At 42.5% G+C, this 23,130-nt stretch overlaps 1 protein-coding gene across 3 annotated transcripts in view; it reads right to left on the reverse strand.

The window, feature by feature from the left end:
• LOC142651756 (uncharacterized) overlaps positions 1-23,130 on the reverse strand; it is a 126,380-nt gene that overhangs the window by 56,102 nt on the left and 47,148 nt on the right. For all 3 annotated transcript variants that reach the window (XM_075826813.1, XM_075826814.1, XM_075826815.1), the window contains 4 exons: positions 21,488-21,624; positions 20,890-21,012; positions 17,912-17,951; positions 13,682-13,715 (listed from right to left, as the gene is read on the reverse strand). In XM_075826813.1, coding sequence (XP_075682928.1) covers positions 13,682-13,715; positions 17,912-17,951; positions 20,890-21,012; positions 21,488-21,624 — 334 coding nt within the window. The remainder of the gene's footprint in view (positions 1-13,681; positions 13,716-17,911; positions 17,952-20,889; positions 21,013-21,487; positions 21,625-23,130) is intronic.

The raw sequence follows: 23,130 nt of genomic DNA on the forward strand, positions 1-23,130 counted from the left end.
ATCTTGCTGACCGTCTCCTCCAGCGTCACCATACAATCTTGCTGACAGTGATGCTGGAGGGGACGGTCAGCAGTATTGGGTGGTGATGCTGGAGGAGACTGTCAACAGGATGAGGATAAAGACATTTAACAAGAGAGCTAGGTGAGGTAGAAAAAAGAACACGGCGCCGCAAATCAGGATCTGATGCAATAGTAATATAAATGGGTCGGTGAGACAATTCCGCTCACCTCGGGTGGTGGACACCAAGGAGGTGTCAACAAAGCTTGGGAAGCTGCAGCCAGGTCCACATCACAGCCAAACGAAGTTTGCTGTCGGTTTGTAGTAGTTTAGGAGTAGGAAAAACGGGACCACCGGCGCTGCTTAAATCTTTAGGCGATACACAATACACAACCAACGTGGTGGATTAAGTGTATAGAGTTTTATTGTTGATGGGCTACGCGTTTCGACGTCGAACCGACGTCTTCCTCAGGCCAATACAGACTGTGCGGTTCCTGCCTTATTTATACATCAGGGCGAGGAAAAAAGGCCGCCAGATATAATGGGTCAAAGGTCACATGAAATACAAAAATATAAAAACCAGAAGGAAGAAGCAGTATTAAAAACAATTACGAGTGTCATAATACAATAAGAAAGAACGGGATTAACAACATGTGGAAAAAACAAATGTAGCCCAAGAACTGCTGAGTCAGAGCGTCCTTGGTTACTAGGAGTCAAAAAAACTACGGAAGCCGTGGGGGAACAAAAAAGTTGCAGTGGACCGCATGTTTGGACCGCACAGAGATACAATAATGGTTAGGCTACATTTGTTTTTTCCACTAACATTAGTCAAAACACAATAAAACTCAGACATAATTAAATATTTAATATATGATCGTCCATTCACCCACAGTCCTATACATAAATAGAGGTTATGGCTTTCATAAAAATCTCTCTTTGAAGACACGGTACTGATCTGTCAGTGTAACTAAGAGTTTTAAAACAGCTTTTAAACATGTTGTTAATCCCGTTCTCTCATATTGTATTATGACACTCGTAATTGTTTTTAATACTGCTTCTTCTGGTTTTTATATTTTTGTATTTCATGTGACCTTTGACCCATTATATCTGGCGGCCTTTTTTCCTCGCCCTGATGTATAAATAAGGCAGGAACCGCACAGTCTGTATTGGCCTGAGGAAGACGTCGGTTCGACGTCGAAACGCGTAGCCCATCAACAATAAAACTCTATACACTTAATCCACCACGTTGGTTGTGTATTGTGTATCGCCTAAAGATTTAAGCAGCGCCGGTGGTCCCGTTTTTCCTACTCCTAAACTATTTAACAGGAGAGGCATGTAAAATGCACCAAAAAAAACGTGTCAAATACATGCTGTGTGAATCTGTCAACTGAAAAGTCATTCACTTCACTTTCATCATTTAAGAGTATGTTCACATGCAGTGTTTTCAGCCGTCTTTCGGGCCGTAAACGTCCTGAAAAAAAACGGAAGCAGAATGCCTCCAAACATCTGCCCATTGGTTTCAATGGGAAATACGGCGCTCTGTTCCGACGGGGCGTTTTTTTTTATGCGACCATTTTCCAAAAACGGCACGTAAAAAGATGTCCGCCAAAAAGAAGTGCATACCACATCTTGGGACGTTTTTGGAGCAGTTTTTCATTGACCGCTCCAAAAACGGCTGTAAAAAAAGCTTAATTAAAAAATGGCTGAAAATCAGGAGCTGTTTTCGCTTTGTTTAGTAAGCGCGTGAACATACCCTTAGCCTTTTGGTGTGTCCTATAGCTTCTGCCAGCTGCATTTCAGCAATCACACCCAAAATAGCAGCCGGACACTGCTTAGCAATTTGAAGACACCTTTTTCTGGCTTGTAGGAGGGGGGGTATGATTCCCTCCCACATTTACGGCAGCTGTGAGTCAGGTTGATGTTATTCTGGGAAGTGCTCCCTCTGGTGGCCAACATAGGAAAACATCAAATTATTATTTAATTAAAGAGGCTCTGTCACCAGATTTTGCAACCCCCATCTCCTATTGCAGCAGATCGGCGCTGCAATGTAGATAAGAGTAACTGTAAAGGATCTGCCAGGCACAACTTCGGTGTATACGCCCATAGGTAATCAGTCTGCACCTGAGTCTATGTCTTTGAGACTGACTCCATCTTCCATCACTCAGGATGGCAGGCTTAGGAGTGGGAGAGCCCATCACAGCCTGGCCAGACGGAGCTAGCTCCCGCCCTCTGTCTATTTATACCTGCCTTTCCTGTTCCTCCTTTGCTTGTGATTCTTCTCGTGTCGTTTCCTGGCCCAGCTACAGCTTCTAACTATTTGATCCTGCTCCATACTGACCCTGGCTTACTGACTACTCTCCTGCTCTGCGTTTGGTACCTCGTGCACTCCTGGTTTGACTCGGCTCGTTCACCACTCTTGTTGCTCACGGTGTTCCCGTGGGCAACTGCCCCATTTCCCTTAGCTTTGTGTACCCTTGTCTGTTTGTCTCGTGCACTTACTGAGCGTAGGGACCGCCGTCCAGTTGTACCCCGTCGCCTAGGGCGGGTCGTTGCAAGTAGGCAGGGACAGAGTGGCGGGTAGATTAGGGCTCACTTGTCCGTTTCCCTACCCCAATCATTACAGTAACGTTTTTTTTTGTTTTTTTTTTTAAAACGAGCATTTTTGGCCAAGTTATGACCATTTTTATATTTATGTAAATGAGGCTTTCTAAAGTACAACTGGGCGTGTATTATGTGCGTACATCTAGGCGTTTTTACTTCTTTTACTAGCTGGGCGTTTTGAATAGAAGTATCATCCACTTCTCTTCACAACGCCCAGCTTCTGGCAGTGCAGACACAGCGTGTTCTCGAGAGATCACGCTGTGACGTCATTCACTTCCTGCCCCAGGTCCTGCATCGTGTCGGACGAGCGAGGACACATCGGCACCAGAGGCTACATTTGATTCTGCAGCAGCATGGGCGTTTGCAGGTAAGTCGATGTAGCTACTTACCTGCAAACGCTGATGCTGCTGCAGAATCAACTGTAGCCTCTGGTGCCGATGTGTCCTCGCTCGTCCGACACGATGCAGGACCTGGGGCAGGAAGTGAGTGACGTCACAGCGTGATCTCTCGAGAACACGCTGTGTCTGCACTGCCAGAAGCTGGGCGTTGTGAAGAGAAGTGGATGATACTTCTATTCAAAACGCCCAGCTAGTAAAAGAAGTAAAAACGCCCAGATGTACTTTTTCTTTAAACACGCCCAGTTGTACTTTAGAAAGCCTCATTTACATAAATATAAAAATGGTCATAACTTGGCCAAAAATGCTCGTTTTTAAAAAAACAAAACGTTACTCTTATCTACATTGCAGCGCCGATCTGCTGCAATAGGAGATAGGGGTTGCAAAATCTGGTGACAGAGCCTCTTTAACCCCTTCCCTCTTTGGCCGCTTTTGACCTTCCTGACAGAGCCTCATTTTTCAAATCTGACATGTTTCACTTTATGTGGTAATAACTCCGGAATGCTTTTATCTATCCAAGCGATTCTGAGATTGTTTTCTCGTGACACATTGGACATTATGTTACTGGCAAAATTTGCCCGATACATTCAGTATTTAATTGTGAAAAACACCAAAATTTTGCGAAAAATTGCAAAAATTAGCATTTTTCTCAATTTAAATGTATCTGCTTGTAAGACAGGCAGTTATAACACACAAAAATGTTGCTAACTAACATCCCCCATATGTCTACTTTAGATTGGCATCGTTTTTTGAACATTTTATTTTTCTAGGACGTTACAAGGCTTAGAACTTTAGCAGCAATTTCTCACATTTTCAAGAAAATTTCAAAAGGCTATTTTTACAGTGGCCAGTTCAGTTGTGAGGTGGCTTTGAGGTCCTTATATATTAGAAACCCCCAATAAGTCACCCCATTTTAAAAACTGCACCCCTCAAAGTATTCAAAACAGCACTTAGAAAGTTTCTTAACCCTTTAGACATTGCGCAGGAAGTAAGGCAAAGTAGAGGGGAAATTTACAAAGTTCATTATTTTTTTTCCAGAAATTCATTTTGAATCCATTTTTTTTGTACCACAGAATGTTTTACCCAAGAAATGCAACTCAATATTTATTGCCCAGGTTCTGCAGTTTTAGGAAATATCCCACATGTGGCCGTAGCGTGCTACTGGACTGAAGCACCGGCCTCAGAAGCAAAGGAGCACCTGGTGGATTTTGGGCCTCCTTTTTGTTAGAATATATTTTAGGCACCATGTCAGCTTTGAACAGGTCTAGTGGAACTAAAACAGTGGAAACCCCCCAAAAGTGACCCCATTTGGGAAACTACACCCCTCGAGGAATTTATCTAGGGGTGTAGCAAGCATTTTGACCGGCCAGTTTTTTTGCAAAAATTTTTGGAACTAGGCCATGAAAATGAAAATCTACATTTTTTCAAATAAAATGTAGGTTTAGCTAATTTTTTTTTCATTTCCAAAAGAACTAAAGTAGAAAAAGCACCACAACATTTGTAGAGCAATTTCTCCCGAGTAAAACAATACCCCACATGTGGTAATAAACGGTTGTTTGGACACACGGCAGGGCTTAGAATGGAAAGAGCGCCATTTGGCTCTTGGAGCTCAAATTTAGCAGGAATGGTTTGCGGAGACCATGTCGCATTTGCAAAGCCCCCTAGGGGACAAAACAGTGGAAACCCCCAACAAGTGACCCCATTTTGGAAACTATACCCCTCGAGGAATTTATCTAGGGGTGTAGCAAGCATTTTGACCAGCCAGTTTTTTTGCAAAAATTTTTGGAACTAGGTCATGAAAATGAAAATCTACATTTTTTCAAATAAAATGTAGGTTTAGCTAATTTTTTATTCATTTCCAAAAGAACTAAAGTAGAAAAAGCACCACAACATTTGTAGAGCAATTTCTCCCGAGTAAAACAATACCCCACATGTGGTAATAAACGGTTGTTTGGACACACGGCAGGGCTTAGAATGGAAAGAGCGCCATTTGGCTCTTGGAGCTCAAATTTAGCAGGAATGGTTTGCGGAGGCCATGTCGCATTTGCAAAGCCCGCTAGGGGACAAAACAGTGGAAACCCCCAACAAGTGACCCCATTTTGGAAACTACACCCCATGAGGAAATTATCTAGGGGTACAGTGAGCAGTTTGACCCCACAGGTGTTTTACAGAACTTATTGTAAGTAGGCCGTAAAAATGAAAATCTACATTTTTTCAAAGAAAATGTAGGTTTAGGTATTTTTTTTTCATTTCCACAAGGACCGAAGGAGAAAAAGCACCGCAACATTTGTAAAGCAACTTCTCTCGAGTAAAACAATACCCCACATGTGGTCACAAACATCTGTTTGGACACACGGTAGGGCTCAGAATGGAAGGTGCACCATTTGGATTTTGGAATGGTTTCTGGGTGCCATGTCACATTTGCTGAGCCCCTATAGTACTAGTAGAGTGGAAACACCCCAAACGTGACTCCATTTGGGAAACTGCACCCCCTGAGGAATCATCTAGGGGTATAGTGAAAATTTTGATCCCAAAGGTTTTTTGCTGAATTAATTAGAATTAAGCCATGAAAATGAAAAATAATTTTTTTTCCCAACAAGATGTAGTTTTAGATACACATTTTTCATTTTTACAAGGAATAGAGAAGAAAAAGCACCCCAACATTTGTAAAGTAATTTCTCCCGAGTACGGTAACACCCCATATGTGGTTATAATCAGCTGTTTACATATATGGGAGCATTCAGAAGAAAAGGAGCAGTATTTATCTTTTGGAGCGTAGATTTTGCTGGAATGGTTTGCGGACACCATATTTCATTTGCAAAACCCCTGATGTACCAAACAAAAGTGACCCCGTTTTAGAAACTACACCCCCAAAGGCATTTATCAAGGGGTGTAGTAAGAATTTAGACTCCACAGGTGTTTTTCAGAAATGAATACGCAGTGGATTGTGCAAAGTGAAAATTGCAATTTCTCCACTGATCTGCCCATTCACCGCACAAGATGTTGTGCCCCTAGAGAATCTTACCCCATAAATTGTTAAACGGGTTCTCCCGGGTATGGTAATGCCTTACTTGTGGCCATAAATTGCTGTTTGGGCACACTGTAGGGCTAAGAAGGGAAAGACCGCCATTTTGAGCATGGATTTTGCTTGGTAGTAGTTCTGTTTGGGGTTTTGCAGGTATTTCAGTTTATAAAGTGGTGGCATATGTAATCTGTGCGGAGTACATCAGGGTATATGTAATCTGGGCGGAGTACATCAGGGGTATATGTAATCTGGGCGGAGTACATCAGGGTATATGTAATCTGGGCGGAGTACATCAGGGTATAATAAGAGGGTATAATAATGGGGTAAATAATACAATTATCCATAGATGTGTGTTACGCTGTGAAGCGATCCGTTATGCGCAGGCCGGTGTCGCACTGATAAACGGTTTTCTTTCTTATCCCCCTTCTGTAACGCTCTGCACCTTTTGGGGACATTTTCTCCTTCGTAGTTTGGGAAATATTACTGGGAAAGTTTTGCGCTGGTATAATACGGGCACCCTCGCTTCCAGCGGATGTGCTGTGTCCCTTCCCTTTCCTAGTTCCTCAATACTAGGGCCCTGAAACTGAAGGAATGTTCCGCTCCGGCCTGCGTATTGAGATGTTTTTTCATCACCGCATTACTAGTGCCGTAACGTTTTTTTGTTTTTCAGTTGATTGAGCGGTGTGCGGGCTTGTTTTTTGCGAGACGGGCTGTAGATTTTATTGGTACCATTTTAGAACACATACGACTTTTTGATCACTTTTTATTTCATTTTTTGGTAAAGGAAATTACTGAAAACAAGCAATTCTGGAATAGTTTTTTATTGGTTTTTTTTATCGGCATCCACAGTGCGCCCTAAATTACATGTTAGCTTCATTCTGCGGGTCGATACGATTACGGTGATACCAAATTTATATAGTTTTTTTATGTATTGCAGCTTTTGCACAATAAAATCACTTTTTTTATAAAATCATTTGTTTTCTGTGTCGACATTCTAAGACCCATAACTTTATTATTTTTGCGTGCACAAAGCGGTGTCAGGGATTATTTTTTGCGGGACGGATTGTCGTTTTTTATTAGTACTATTTTGGAGTAAATGTGACTTTTTATAGCATTTTTTGGAAGGAGATGGAAGAAGAAGATTCTGGCGCTGTTTTTCATGTTTTTTTTTTACCGCGTTCACCGTGCGGGATAAATTACATAATAGTTTTGTAGTTTGGGTCGTTACGGACGCGGCGATACCAATTATATATAGTTTTTTTGATTTTTACGGTTTTCCCATAATAAAAGACTTACTATGGGAAAAAAGTCAGTTTAGCTTTATTTTTATTTGAAATGTGTGTGTTTATATTGTTTTACCACATTTTTATTAACTTTTTTTACTTGTCCCACTAGGGGACTTGAGGGCCTGATGCCCCGATCGCTACTCTAATACACTGCACTACATACGTAGTGCAGTGTATTAGCGCTGTCAGTTATTCACTGACAGCAAGCCTATGAGGACTCGCCGCAGGCGGGTCCTCATCGGCTCCCGTACAAGGCAGAATCGGACGCCATTTTCTGGCGTCCGATTGCCACAGCAACCCAGCGATTGCATCACTGGGTTGCCGATCTATTGAGCGCAGCATCTGAGGGGTTAATCTGCCGGATCGGAGAATAGCTCCGGTCCTGGCAGTTACAGGAGGGTGCCAGCTGTATAATACAGCTGTCACCCCGCGGTGATGGTGCCGGCTCTGCTTCTGAGCCCGCACCATCACTGCGCCGTACATATACGGCGCTTTGCGGGAAGCACCTCCCGACAGCGCCGTATATATACGGCGGATGTCGGGAAGGGGTTAATACTTTCTACCATGTGGAAGAAAAAAAAAAAAAAACAGCAAAAAAACGTAGAAAATATAATGGGAATAAGTAACTTTAAAAAAAAAAAAAAAAAAAAAAAAGGTTTCATTTGTGACATTCCCTTAGGCCCCATGCACACGACCGTAAAAAAACTCAGTTTTTGCGGACCGCAATTGCGGTCCGCAAAAACGGAGCCATTCACTTTCATTGAACACGGATACCTTTCCGTAGCACTATGGAAGGGTGTCCGTGCCGTGGAAATGTTCCGGGAATTATGGAACATGTCCGTTCTTTTGCATTTTGCGGGCCGTGCTCCCATACTTCGTATGGGAGCACGGCCCGAAAATGTGGCTGTCAGTCGACGGCCGGCCGTGACCGCAATCGCAGGCCGTGATTGCGGGCACGGTCGTGTGCATGGGGCCTTAAGGGGTGTAGTTTTCAAAATGGGGTCACTTGTGGGTTGTTGAATCATTCTGACACCTATGAGCCTCTGAAAACCTGGCTTCGTGCAGGAAAACAAAATGTACTTCACAATTTATTAAATTATTACAATTTGTAAGTCTTCTAAATTTAAAAAAAAAAAAAAAAAAAATCTTGCCAAAACAGAGTAGAGATGAAAATATATATTTCATAAAAAATAAATGTACAGTATGTATGTACATATGTGACATATTGCAGTTAAAAAAAATTCATGTTTACAAAATGTCTTCAATTTTTCTTTTTTTTTTTTTTAATTCATTTACACAAAATCGTATCAGTCTACTTTTACCACTAAAATAAAGTACAACATGGAGACGAAAAAACAATGTCAGAATTACTTGGATATTCAAAACTTTTGCAGTTATTCTCGGATAAAGTCAGACATACCAGATTTGACAAATCTGGCTTGGTCATTAAAGTCCAAACAAGCCCGGTCATTAAGGGGTTAAAGTTAGGACAGGTGCCCTTCTCAACAATCCATTGGAAACTATAGAGGAAGATCCCGAGTGACAACAGGGGCATGAGCTCCTTCCTGTCTGGCTTACCTCTCCCCAAGTTCCCGGATATAATAATATCGGAGAACTTGGAGGGTCCCATTGGTGCGGAGTACCTATATGAGGCTTTATACCACTAAAGTCAACTTCTATTAACCGCTGGAGTCTTCACCAGGAGGAGGAGAGGGCCACACTGTCACTCGACGCTGCTAAAGATTTTGACAGCATCGAGTGGCAATACATATGGCATACCCTCGATGCATTTGGTTTTGGACCTGTAGCTAAGCGAAGGTTTGATGGATATTTCGGCTCCTTTTTAAATAAATAGGGGTACCTGCCTAGGATGTACCGTCACCTCTGGTATTTGCGGTGGCGCTGGAAGCTTATATTCTCAACTATGTTCGCATCAATGTTTTTAGCTATGTGGAAAGTTGCAAATCTTTTTCTCTATTCGTAGATGATATGCTGCTGTTACGAATTCATAATAGTTGAAATCGCCAAAAAGCAATAATAGTACCGTAAGTTTATCTACAGTAAACGAGTATAGCAGTGACAGAATATCAAGTGAGAAGGGTAGAGGCATGTAAACCCTAGCTAGAATACAAACCATTCCATTTAGTGAAGTGCAGAAAAAAGTAACAACCCGATCCTGATACTTGTAACCCTACGACTGTTAAGAAATTAACTTCAGTCTATACTCTGGACTAACTACCAATTGGTCAAACTCTGCTCTTCTACCGCTAAGGGTGCAATGATTATTCCTTTATCACCTATTCCTTTAGAACCTCTAATCTGGTTCAGGATAGGATATTGTATTTTGGGATTAGTATCGCTGAGAATTTACAAAATTATGTGAAATTAAATATAGCACCCTTATTGAAAGATATGAGACAGAAATGTAAAAACTGGCAAAGACTTAAGGGGGTTTTACACTGGCAATTATCACGATCGTTCATAGAACTCTCGTTATCGATAATTGCCTTGTGTAAACAGGGCAGTGATCAGCTCGTTTATCTGCTGGTCGTATGGTTTTAAAAAAGTTAAATATTTTCATTGTCAGCAGCACATTTAGCTGTGTAAACACGGATACGTGCTGCCGACCTGATAATGTATGGGGACGGGAGATCCGGGTAACAACCGCTCGTCCCCATCCATAGATCCTTGACAGTAGCAAACTAGCGCCAATCAACGAGCGGTCTCATTGATCGGCGCTCGCTGCACCGGCCAAAATCGGCCGGTGTAATAGGGCCTTTAATCTACCCTTTATGGCTAGAGTAAATATGGTTAAGATGTTTATCTTACCTGAGGCCTTATATGTCTTAAAAAAACTTGGGTATGGGCCAAAATACACTCCGACATTGAAATTGCAACACCAAGAAGGGCAAGCCATAAGGTCATGCAAATCGAGGAAGTAGCAGGTGTCGCTAAGATCAGCAAATGATGAAATTTTCAAGCACCTAGCTCCAATCAGTGGCATGTGGAATGGGTATAAAAGCCAGATGGAAAGCAACGTTTTTTAGCAATATGAAGCCTAAAAAATCAGATCAAGTGGTGTGGGATGATTGAGCCGGGGCCTCTAGTTAGTTGACGTGCTAGTTATCGCCACTTGTGGCAAACTGGGAGGGACAGAAACCTTGAACTGAGAGACCTTGGTCTATCACTTCGGTAGTTACCTGCCTAGGCCGAAATGCCAGCACTGCACGGACGTATCGTATGATTGGAGGAATGGCGCGTAGTGCTCTGTACTGCAAATGGAATTAGACGTCACATCCCAAGCCTAGGGCGGCAACCAGTGTGGGAGCAAACCATCAGGAGGCGATTGCACGACATAGGGCAACAAGCCAGACGTCCAGCTACAGGAGTTCCATTGACAACATGCCATTGCTCTCAAAAGGCTATCATGGTGCACAGCAAGACTGCAATGGAGGTCTATCCTTTTCAGCAAGGAGTCCCGCTTTTGTCTCGGATGCACTGATACCATGAGATTGTTCGGGAGACCACGTGGGCAACGCCATGAAGAGGCCTTCACAAGGGAATGTCACACTAGTCCTACTCCTGGGAATATGGTGTGGGGTGGTCTAACGTACTGTAGCCGGACCCCGTCGTCTTCATTTCAAGTACCCTAACAGTTTAACGTTACAATGATTTGGTCATGGAACCAGTGATCGTCATTTTGCCAAAATGTCCCAGAAGCAGTTTTTCAACAGGACGTCAGACTGCATGTTGCTCGTCCTACCATGGCCTGCAGCATCTCCAGACTTGTCTCCCATCTAGCACACCTGGAACGTCTTTAGTAGGCAATTGAATAGGAAGCTGTCAGCAGCCAATCTTGATGATTGGCGTGCCCAGCGTGGCATAACATTCCTCAGACAACAATAACCTCATTGATGGCATGACAAGGCGTGTAAGTGCCTGTATTTCTTTGCGTGTCATTTAATATTTAGACAGCACCGATTTACCTTTTTGAAGCTAGTACAAGCCCCTTTCTCGTAGGTGGTAGTTCTAATATTTCTCACTTGCTGGATACAGGTTATCTCAGGGTCAGTTCACAATGAGTTTTGGTGAAGATTTTGACACACACAGCACCAAAAAAACAGGCAATATCGCCCCACATTAATTTCGATGGGAGCTAGGAGGCATTTTTTCGACAGGCAGCTTTTGGTTGCTCGCGGGGGAAAGAAGGCAGAATGTTGTCCTTTGCCACAGTTTCCGGCTCGGACCTCCGAAATCAACGTAAGGCAGAAAAAAACCCACGGCGTTAATTTCTGTGCGCTTTTCGTCTGCAGTCTTTGCATTAGATTCAACGGCCGTGGGCAAAAAACGTGTTTAAGAACTGCCTCAAAATTCCTGCAAAAAACTGAACAGGGCCTTAACTGTCCTCCATATTGAAAACTCTTTCTTGTGTGTTCTTTTACACAGGGTGTGGTCCTATATGAAAAATATGTATTAATGCCTAATCAAGTTATCAATATCACCCCTTTGGGGTAATAGAACTCTGGTTCTGATGTGTGACCTTGATGTGGGCACTCGCTGGAACAGATTTGGTATTTAAAGGTTTACCAGACCGATTTTTTAAATGTCTAATAAAAACATTTACTCAATTGCAAACTGAATTCAACCTACCGAGGAAGAACTTATGGGCTACTATCAGGTTAGATTCGCAGCAAAGGATATTGCTAGTAAAAAGAAGGGTTGGGGTATAATTATGAGAGTGTGATTCTTCAAGTACTTTTGGATTTTTGCTGTAGTTGATAATTCTTGTGAAATAAAAAAAACAGAAAACAAAAGTCTATTTTTCAATAGCCTTTGTGTGCTACTGCTTGAAAAGGGAGGGCTTATGATAATAGGTATACTATGGAGAAGTGATCATTAAAAAAAAAAAAAAAAAAAAAGAAGAAGGGGTTGTTCAAGATGAACAGTGAATAGCCCAAAACACCTGTAAAGGCTTTTTTTGCATCCCCCCCAGTATACTTCATCAGAAAAAGTGTTTTATTCCATTACCTGTCCATTCCAGATTTACGCCTGTGCCGCTGTTCCTACTTCCTGCATTTGAGGCGGGACTAAGTCTTCCAGCACGCTGAAAGACTTCTCCCGCATCTTCCTCTTTCCCCTCCAGTTGTGGTTTCTCCACACTCCCCACTAGTATTTAAGTTAATCACATGATCGCAAGAGGCGGTCAATCTTACCCTGTTCTAATCCCTTGTGGTCATGTGTTCGAGGACAAGCAGACAGACTGGAGGATGAGGAGAATACATCCCGCGGTCACGTGATGTTGTGCCGATGCATCAACGCAAAGGCAGAAATTGCAGTACTTCCTGTACCACGTACCAAAATGTTGTGTGAACCTGGCCAAAGACTGTTTTTAAAAGCCCTGGTGTGCTTCTGCTTAAAAAGGGAGGAATCATGATAACTTTGTGCTTAAAGAGGCTCTGTCACCAGATTTTGCAACCCCTATCTGCTATTGCAGCAGATAGGCGCTGCAATGTAGATTACAGTAACGTTTTTATTTTTTAAAAACGAGCATTTTTGGCCAAGTTATGACCATTTTCGTATTTATGCAAATGATTCTTGCAAAAGTACAACTGGGCGTGTTGAAAAGTAAAAGTACAACTGGGCGTGTATTATATGCGTACATCGGGGCGTGTTTACTACTTTTACTAGCTGGGCGTTGTGTATAGAAGTATCATCCACTTCTCTTCACAACGCCCAGCTTCTGGCAGTGCAGACACAGCCGTGTTCTCCAGAGATCACGCTGTGACGTCACTCACAGGTCCTGCATCGTGTCAGACGAGCGAGGACACATCGGCACCAGAGGCTACAGATGATTCTGCAGCAGCATCGGCTTTTGCAGGTAAGTCGATGTAGCTACTTACCTGCAAATGCTGATGCTGCTGCAGAATCAACTGTAGCCTCTGGTGCCGACACGATGCAGGACCTGTGAGTGACGTCACAGATCTGCACTGCCAGAAGCTGGGCGTTCTGAAGAGAAGTCGATGATACTTCTCATCAGAGCGCCCAGCTAGTAAAAGAAGTAAACACGCCCCGATGTACGCACATAATACACGCCCAGTTGTACTTTTACTTTTCAACACGCCCAGTTGTACTTTTGCAAGCCTCATTTGCATAAATACGAAAATGGCCATAACTTGGCCAAAAATGCTCGTTTTTTAAAAATAAAAACGTTACTGTAATCTACATTGCAGCGCCTATCTGCTGTAATAGCAGATAGGGGTTGCAAAATCTGGTGACAGAGCCTCTTTAAACAGTGAAGTGTACAGCGCTATTCTATAGAAGTAACAGTTTGAGAACGAGAGTACAAATTAATAAATGTATCTAGTAAAGCTACTTACATTTCTTGCCTTTTAATATTATATTTCAAAAAATCTGAAATAAGCAGTGAAAAAAAACAAAAACAAAATTTACAGACATCATTCAACATATCTGAACCTTATAAGCATTTACATTCGAATCTTTACATTTCGGAGGTCATAAAAAATTAAGGATATGTACACCTTTGAAGTTTAAGGTTTTATCAGATAAAAAAAAAAATTAAATAGGTTTATTAAATAAAAAATTATTTTTTTTACTTTTTAATATACATTTTCTATGTATCCTGTATAGGTAGAAGCTGATATATGTAGAAGCTGTATCATTCCATTAGGTCAGCTGCACTGATGGCTCCGGTGAACTTAGAGGTGATCATTATTAAAATTAGATGAACTTCGATTTAATCATTATTAGCTGGATCCTGCATGTTAGTGACACGCAGGACCAGCTTTCATCGGAGCAGCCAGTGCAGCTGACCTGACAATGAGCTTGGACTGAACGATACAGCTTCTATGTATACAGAATCCAAAAAATAAAAAAATAATTCACTTTCAAAAAGTGTACATAGCCTTTAAAGGGGTTTTCCCCATGAGAGACATTTATGATACATCCACAGGATAGGTCATAAATGTCAGATGGATGCAGGTCCCACCTATCTCTAGAACGGGGCCCCTAGAAGCCTGCGCTACCCACGTCTGCTCTCGCTCCCACCTGGCCACTTCCTGGTTATATGGTCGGGAGTTATGAAAACAGCGTAGCTCGCTGAGCTACGCTCTTTCTATAACTCCCATAGTAGCAAATGGCAGTTAGGTAAGCAGCGTAGCATGCGAGCTACGCGGTCTTCGTAACTCCCGACCATATAACCTTTTTCATGGTCGGAATTCACCTAGTTCAGCCGAAACACAGAGCGGCAGAACAGGGATTAGAGGGACCTGTTCTGGAGATAGGTGCGGGTCCAAGAAGTTGGACCCACATCTATCTGACATTTATGACATATCCTGTGAATATGTCAAATATCTCTCATGGGGAAACCTCTAAGTACTGCATGTATGTTGACGAGGCTAGAATACATAAAGTGACAAATCTATCAATGTATGTATGCCACTCAATCGCCTGAAATCCTTGGCAAAATCAAAGCATGTTGCATGTAGATTTTCAATGAGGGCTTTGCAATGGATTTAACCCGCTGTACACTAATGGATGAAGTCTGTGGAAAATCTGGAAACAATGGGGAAAATTAACTTATCCAAATGTGACAGAAATCTGGTTCAATGTAAGCGTATATGGCGTGCACCACAAAATGCATGGAAAACTTTCTGCGGCTCGTTCGACAAGAGGGCGTGGCTTAGCAGAAAAGGGACGGGTTATAAGACGCACCTAATTGAACACTTTTTTTGTGTCAAAATTTTGGTGCAAAGTAAGCCAACCAATAGATGGCATAAAGTTAGATAGAAGTGTCCATAGATGTGCCAAATTTAACACTCAGCATGAGCCGTGACAGCATTAGACTTGGTGTCAAATTTAAGTACAGTAATTTGAAGACCGTATTAGTAAACCGGCCCCAATTAGTCAGATCATATATAAATCCGCACAGACTTTTCTGCAATGTGTGTACTGTGTTTTGGTAAACCCTATTCACATGCATTGTACTGCACTTTAGTCATGGATTTTTGGTGCTTGTGTAAGCACGCCTCAGATCTGCTAAGCAATTGTTTCATAATTCTGTAAATTTGTCAAACAGTGAAATAACCTTTTGAGGTTTGAACTGTTGTTCTTAGCGGTTAGCTGCCACAAAAGACAGGTTAGTTTAAAATTAGAACTTGCTGATCTCAACCAACAACCTCATGTCTACGGTCTCAACGTCTTCTATTGGGGGAAAGAAAGATTGAGCTAGAGCTTATTCCCTGCTCCCTCTTGAAATAAACTTGCAAGCTCGACCATCCCATATATACGCCAGGCTTTATTCTTGCTATGGACTTGCCTCTGGGATTTATAAAGTTGCTGCAGTCACTTAACCAGTTCAGGACCGGGCTATTTTAATCCTTCAGGACCAGACACCATTTAGCCATTTTTAGCACGCGTTAGTTAAACGGCTTTAACTTTTTTATTTGTTGGGCTAGCGACGTGATTTTTGCGATGTTTTTTTCCCTAGACCATGCAGGTTTTTTTTATACATATCCTTTTTGTCATTTCAGAATTTTTAGGCTTAAAGTTTGAAAATAATAGTAAAAAAAATAAGCTTTTTTTACTTTTCAGTAATTTTTTTGGGTAATAACCGTTTATCACAAATAAAAGTTCTATTTTAGGGTAAGTCATTGTCTACCGTAAATTTTAATATATTACATGTCTATATTAGGGTAATTGGGTCAGGGCTAGCGTTCCGACAATGATTAGCGTGGGGAACGTTTTTTGGTTTTTTTCGGTGGGTATGTTATGTGTATTTAATTTTTTTTTGCACTTTACCTTTTTGCTACTATGGTCGGTCCTTCAAAGGTCAAAAAAGACCTTTGGGGAACTTTATATATTTTTTTTCTTTCTTTTACACCATCTTTTTCCACTGTAACTGGGGCTGCACAGCAGACCCAGTTACAGGGGAAATCAGCCCTCTCATAGCGGCTATTGTCACTAATAGACCCAGCAACAGTCCGTCAGTAACAGCAACCATGAACACCGGGATCAATAGAGACAGTTGCGCGGCCGCTGCCTCTATTCCTATACACAGCGTTCATTGAGCGCTGTGTAAAAGAGATTGGAGAAGACAGATGCAGCGAAAGCGGCTTCTATCCCCTCCTCAGGGTCCCCGGCAGTCACTGACTCCCGGAGACCCGACATTCATGAACCACTTACATTAGCTATGTGAAGAAACTTTTCATGTAGAATTCAACAGTATGTATTAATAAATGCCACTGGTCGAAGCTAAGATGTCACACAGGAGACAAGTCTATAGAAGATAAGCTGCCTGAGCATGGATGTCAAACTATTATCTTTTTTTCAAATAAATAAGCTAAACATGAGTGCCTACAACAGAAAGTCTACACATGTTCATACAGAGTTTTTTGCAGGCAGAAATTCTGCCTCAAAACTCAGTCTGGAATTTGCTTTGAAATACGCTTCCTCTGCCTCCCATTGATGTCAATGGGTGGTCAGATACGTAAACGCCAAAGATAGGGCATGTCGCTTCTTTAACCATGAGACTGTTTTTCCGCTCGCGGGAAAAAACAGCCTCCGCATCCCATTGAAATCAATGGGAGGCATTTTCTGCCTTTTTTTGGCGTGTTTTCAGACGCGGTTTCTGGCCCTACGGCTACATTCACACGACAGTGAAAAACGGCTGTGTGGGGACAGTTTTCAGAACCATGAAGTTCTATGGTTGTATTCACAAGGCCCCCCTTTTTTAATCGCCCGTGAATATTGGCCGTCAAAAAATAGGACATGTCCTATGTTTGACCATTTTTCACAGTCAGACGGCTCCCATAGAAGTCAATAGATACGTTTTTACCTGCCGTTTTTTAGGAAACAATCCTTGTAATGGCCGATAAAAACGGATCCCGGCCGAGGACTCCCCACACAGCGCTACTTTGAGCGCGGTGCCCGGGGAAGCCCTTGACATTACTGTCCATATAAAGGTCAGTAATGTCTGGCTTTCAACAATGGAATCCTCAGCCAGAGCATCGCAAGATCTCTGGCCGGGGACTTCAGTCTTGTAGAAAGCACCCCTCCATGTAGATATCGCCCCTCTGCCTGAAGATAGCAAACCCCCCCCCCATCCCCCGTAGATAGCACCACTGTAGCTTCCTGTTCGAGCTGAATCCCCGGCAGCCAGACCCCGCTCTGGCAGGGGATTCCGCTCCTGGAGAAGCCCCCGGCATCATTATCCATATATGGACAGAGATGTCAGGGGCTCCGTCTATGAGGAATCCCCGGCCAGAGGGGGGAGGGGGTGCTATATGGGGGCTGTCTACATGAGCACTGTGGCACTATCTACAGGGGACAATGTGGCACCATCTAAATTGGCACTGTGGCACTATGTGGGCATCATCTGCAGTGGGCACTGTCTACAGGGACATTGCAGCACTATCTACATGGGCAGTGTGATGTTTTAAGGAGCTGGAACAAAAAAAAAAAAAGGGATGAAATATTAGAAATGATACGAAAAATAAAATAAAGACCGTAATTTGGGAAAATCCACTGATCAGGCTAGTCTTACGCATGTCAGATAAAAGGAATTTTATTGTAACATTATAATTACATACCACTCTTAACACCGATACGAGATGTGCAGCTCTTTGAATCCTTTGAAAGTGAAAAGTTAAGAAAAAATAGTTACTAAAACAGCCTTGCTAACAAAGCTGAAAAATATATTTTAGCAGCAAATAAAGTAGGCTACTAAATGGCACACTATTAGGGATGTCACGATACCAGAATTTGGACTTCGATACCGATACTTCATTTAGTATTGCGATTTTGATACCAAAAGGATACTTTGCCAACAGTGATGTGGGGCACGAGGTGTGATGAATTTTGAATGTGCCTCACATGAATAGTAATTAACCCCATCATGTTTCTGTCATAATGGGTTAATGTGTAAGGTACATGATGGGGTTAATTACTATTAATGTGAGGCACATGGAGGTTAAATTCACCACACTTCGTGCATCACGAGGCCCCATGCACACGAACGTAAAAACGCCCCTTAATTACGGGCCCATGAACTTCTATCAGCCACGGATACCTCCCCGTATGCTTACGGGAAGGTGCCCGTGCCGTTGAAAAATATGGACCATGTCCTATTTCAGGCCGTAATTACGGCACGGGCAGGCCCATAGAAGTCTATGGGGCTCCCGTAATTACAGGTGACTACGTGTGTACACACGTAATTACGGGACCGTTGCTAGGAGACGTCAGTAAATAGTCACTGTCCAGGGTGCTGAAAGAGTTGAGCGATCGGCAGCAACTGTTTCAGCACTTGGACACCGACTTCCAATCACAATATAGATCAACCTGTAAAAAAAAAAAAAAAAAGAAAGTTCATACTTACCCAGAACTCCCTGCCTCTTCCTCCAGTCCGGCCTCCTGGCTGCAGCGGTCACATGGACTTCCGCGTCATCCAGGGAGGTCGGACTGGATGTCAAGAGAGGGACGCGTCACCAAGGCAACGGCCGGGTAAGTATGAATTTAACTTTTTCTGCGGAAAGGGCTGTCCCTTTTCTCTATCCTGCACTGATCGAGAGAAGGGCTGCCGATTACTGCAGTGTAATTTTGCAGCGAAAACGTGCCCGTAAATACTGGTGCAATACGGGTCGAATATGTGTGACCAAGGACCCGTATTTACACCAGTATTGACGGGAGGACAAAAATACGTTCGTGAGGCCTAAGTGATAGAAAGCAGTTTTTATTTTATTTTTTTACAGCGCACACATCATAAAAGACGCTAAAAATCTGTCGTGCAGGTTATTACGGCCGCACCAATATCGAATATGTATGTATTGAGACTTCTTTTAATGTTTATTGTAAAAAAGGTGTGTGTGTGTGTGTGGGGTGTGTGTGTGTGTGGGGGGTGTGTGTGTGGGGGGTGTGTGTGTGTGGGGTGTGTGTGTGTGGGGTGTGTGTGTGTGTGTGTGTGTGTGGGGGGGGGGGTGTGTGTGTGTGTGTGTGTGTGTGGGGGGGGTGTGTGTGTGTGTGTATTTTTTTTAAATGTAATACTGCTTTAGAGTTTAAAAATAAAGTAAAAACAAAGTGCTGGCATATATCTATATACTGATCGTACACAGGCATATATCTATATGCCAGTACATTAGCCTGTGTACTGATAGTACACAGGCAGTTGATAGGACATGCCTAAGTATGCCCTAACAACAGAAAATATGGTAAGACAGCCCAGGGGTCCTTCAATGGACCCTGGGCTGTCTGCCCATATATGGCATGTCACTCAATCGCGTCACAGAGATTCCTGTGATGCCATGCAAGGGGCATCCACCTTTCTCATTTTCCCCTGAATGCTGCAGTCAGCTTTGATCGAAAACATTCAGGGTAATAGCGGTGGAGATGAGAGGTTACTCTGATCACCGCCGTTATAGAGCGTGGATGCGGCTGTGTAATACAGCTATTGCCCCACACCAGACATTGCGTGCGCGCGGTCAGTATGAGGTTATGCGACCGGCGCTGCACTAATGAGCGGCGGTTCAGGCACTGAAGACAGAACGTGGGGGTGTTTTGCAGTGCGCCCGCCACGTTTTGTCTTCAGCGCCGGCACCGGCAATCATTAGTGCAGCGCTGGTCACATTGCATCATCCTGACGGCACGCACTTGTCAGGACTCGGGAGCGGGGCAATGGCACGGTATCGAAACAGTATCGCTACAAACTATATAATCTTTTTTTGAGGTACATACACATAAAACATTTAAAAATCACATAGTTCTCCAGAGGTTAATATATGGAAAAAAATGTGGAAACCATGAAATACGAGCAGCTATATTACTGTAGTATGGGGATCCCGAAGAATAGAACATAGTGGGGGGAAAAAAGAACCGAAGGCGTTAAAAACCAGGCCGTTCTTACAGGGTGGGTCGGGAGGGGAGCAATCTTAATAAATATTAATCTTGTTTATTTATGTCATCTGATATTGTAGTAAATGAAACAAGTAAATTTGAAAGTAAAAAACCCTATTAGCAAGATTTTGCCCTAACTGCGGGCAGCGAGACTAAAGGCCATTTTACACTTGGCAATTATCAGGCAGACTAGCATTCATAGAACGCTTGTTTCCAATAATTGCCCTGTGTAAACAGGGCAGCGATCAGCAGATGAACAAGCAAACACTCGTTCATCTGCTGATATTTGTCAGCAGCACATCTCCCTGCCGACATAACGTATGAGGACGAGCGATCGGAGTAACGAGCACTCGTCCCCATACTAGTTCCTTCAGACAGGAGAAAACGAGCGCTGATCAACAAGCTGTGCCGTTGCATTGGCCAAAATTGGCTGGTGTAATAGGGACTTTAGTGGCATGTCCCACAATCCTAATGTACTATGTTTTATTTATTTATTTTTAATTAAGTGCCTTGACGCCTTGTGGGCATAAGCTACCATCGATCCATGTTTTGAAAGAAACAAAAAACAACTCCTGCGTTGGGACCTAAAAGGGTAAATTTGAAGCACAATTTTACATATCATTTGATCAATAAAGATCCAAGCATACATGGTACTAAGGTGATAAAACACAAGAGAACTTACCTTTATAGAGAGTGTTTTCTCTTGCTGTTCCACTTTAATAGCATGATCTCTGACAGCCATATTTCTTTTATAAAATGACTGTCCTTTTGTATATAGAGGAAATAGATGTTGGTAGGCAATGCTCTGAAAACATAAATCAAATACACCCGTGAAAATAAAAATATTTTGGCAATTTTTGTGTTAAAGGAGTTTCCCACTAAAGAACGCGATGACATCCCGACAGAGTGGACACCACTAACCCCAGAATGAATAAGCAGCAGCGTTGGTTAAAGGGGTTTTCCAGCTTCTGACAACTGGATAGGTGTAGCGCGGTGTTAACTGTTAAAGCGCGGACGTAACTGCACGCCCAGGTGCACGAAGTTACTGCTCACCTGGACGTGCATTTACGCCAAGGTGCGGGAAGGGGTTAAAGGAGTTTCCCATAATTATTATTTATGACTTATCCACAGGGTAGGTGATAAAACAGATGATTGGTGGGGGTCCGACCACTGGGTTCCCACCGATAACAGGCTGTGGATAGGTGATAATGATTATGGAGAAAAAAACAAACAAAAAAAAAAAACACTTTAATTTAAAGAAGACAACCAATTGTACTCACCAAATATTTCCTTCTGTGTTTCACGCTTTCAATATGCATTATAATAAAATATAGGGGTCCTATCACTTTGCAGAGACTGCACTTGAAAGCATCCTTACTATCAACTTCAGGATACAGCTGAATTATGTATTGTAAACCTGAAAAACAAACCAAAGTCTTTAAAGGAACAGTGTCATCACAAATATTTTATTTATATGTTAAAGATGTTAGTGCCTTAATATAAACGTTTATTTTCATTTGTGTGTTTGTGTTTTACTGTTTCTTTTTTTCACACTTTTTCTTCCCTATGGGGGCTGCCATTTTTTGTTCCATTTCTGTGTGTGTCGATTAACGACACACACAGACATGGAATACGGCAGCCACAGTCCCATAGGGACTGCGAACGGCTCCCGTCCCATTGACTGCCGTGTACGGCGTCTGTGTGGGAACTGCGCATGCGCCGCTCCCACACAGTCCTATTCGAAATTGGCGCCGTCCGGCGCCATTTTCCTGTGGACCGGAAGTCGCGGCCGGACAGTAATATTACTACTTCCGGTCGCGGCTTCCAAGTGCACATGGAACAGCGGCAGCAAAGGGAGCGGACGGGCCGCGGCGGCAGGAGCAGGTAAGCGATTTCAATGTATGTTAGTGTTTGTGTGTGTTTACTACTGCATGTAAACCTACTACACTGTGGGTTACCTCAAAAAATGGCGACACACAGTGTAGGAGGTTAAACCTTTCAAACCCCTCGTTTATCCCGGCACTAGCCAGGATAAAGGAGGGGGGGGATGCTGAGCGCTCACTAGAGCGAGGGCTTTTAACCCAATGTTGCAATGCTGCAATTTTGGGAACTAGCTCCAAACAGCTCCATCTAGTGACCAAAAATGGGTAGTATTATAAATTTGAAAAAATTTATAATATTTCCTGACTCGCGAAAAAAATAAAAAAAATTTGAACAATGTTTTATCACCCACACACTAAATGTTTAAATTTTAAAAAAAAAACATGCTTTTGGGGCGACACCATGCCTTTAACCCCTTAGTGACCAGCCCATTTTAGGCCCTAATGACCAAGCTATTTTATTCGTTTTTCTATAGTCGCATTCAAAGAGCTATAACGTTTTTATTTTTTCGTCTACATAGCTGTATGAGGACTTGTTTTTTGCGGGATTAGTTGTGCTTTTTAATAGCACCATTTTTGGGTACATATAATTTTTATATTAACTTTTATTAACCTTTTTGGGGGGGATTATAAAAAAAAACCTGAAATTCCGCCATTGTTCTATGCGTTTTTAAATTGACGCCGTTCACTCTGCGGCGTAAATAACATGTTACCTTTATCCTATGGGTCGGTACGATTACGGCGATACCACATATGTGGAGGTTTTTTTATGTTTTACGACTTTTGCACAATAAAAACACTTTTGAACTAAAATTATTTGTTTTTGCATCGTCGCTTTCCAATAGCCGTAATTTTTTTATTTTTCCATCAATGTAGTGATTTTTTGGGCTTGTTTTCTACGGGACAAGACGTAGTCTTGAATGGTACTGTTTTGGGGTACATGGGACTTATTGATTCATTTTTATTATGACTTTTTTGGGGGGCAATGGGAAAAAATTGCAATTTCGCCATAGTTTTTAGCGTTTTTTTTTTACGGTGTTCAC

The sequence above is a fragment of the Rhinoderma darwinii genome, chromosome 5 (assembly GCF_050947455.1).
Source record: "Rhinoderma darwinii isolate aRhiDar2 chromosome 5, aRhiDar2.hap1, whole genome shotgun sequence".
In the NCBI taxonomy this organism is placed as follows: domain Eukaryota; kingdom Metazoa; phylum Chordata; class Amphibia; order Anura; family Rhinodermatidae; genus Rhinoderma; species Rhinoderma darwinii.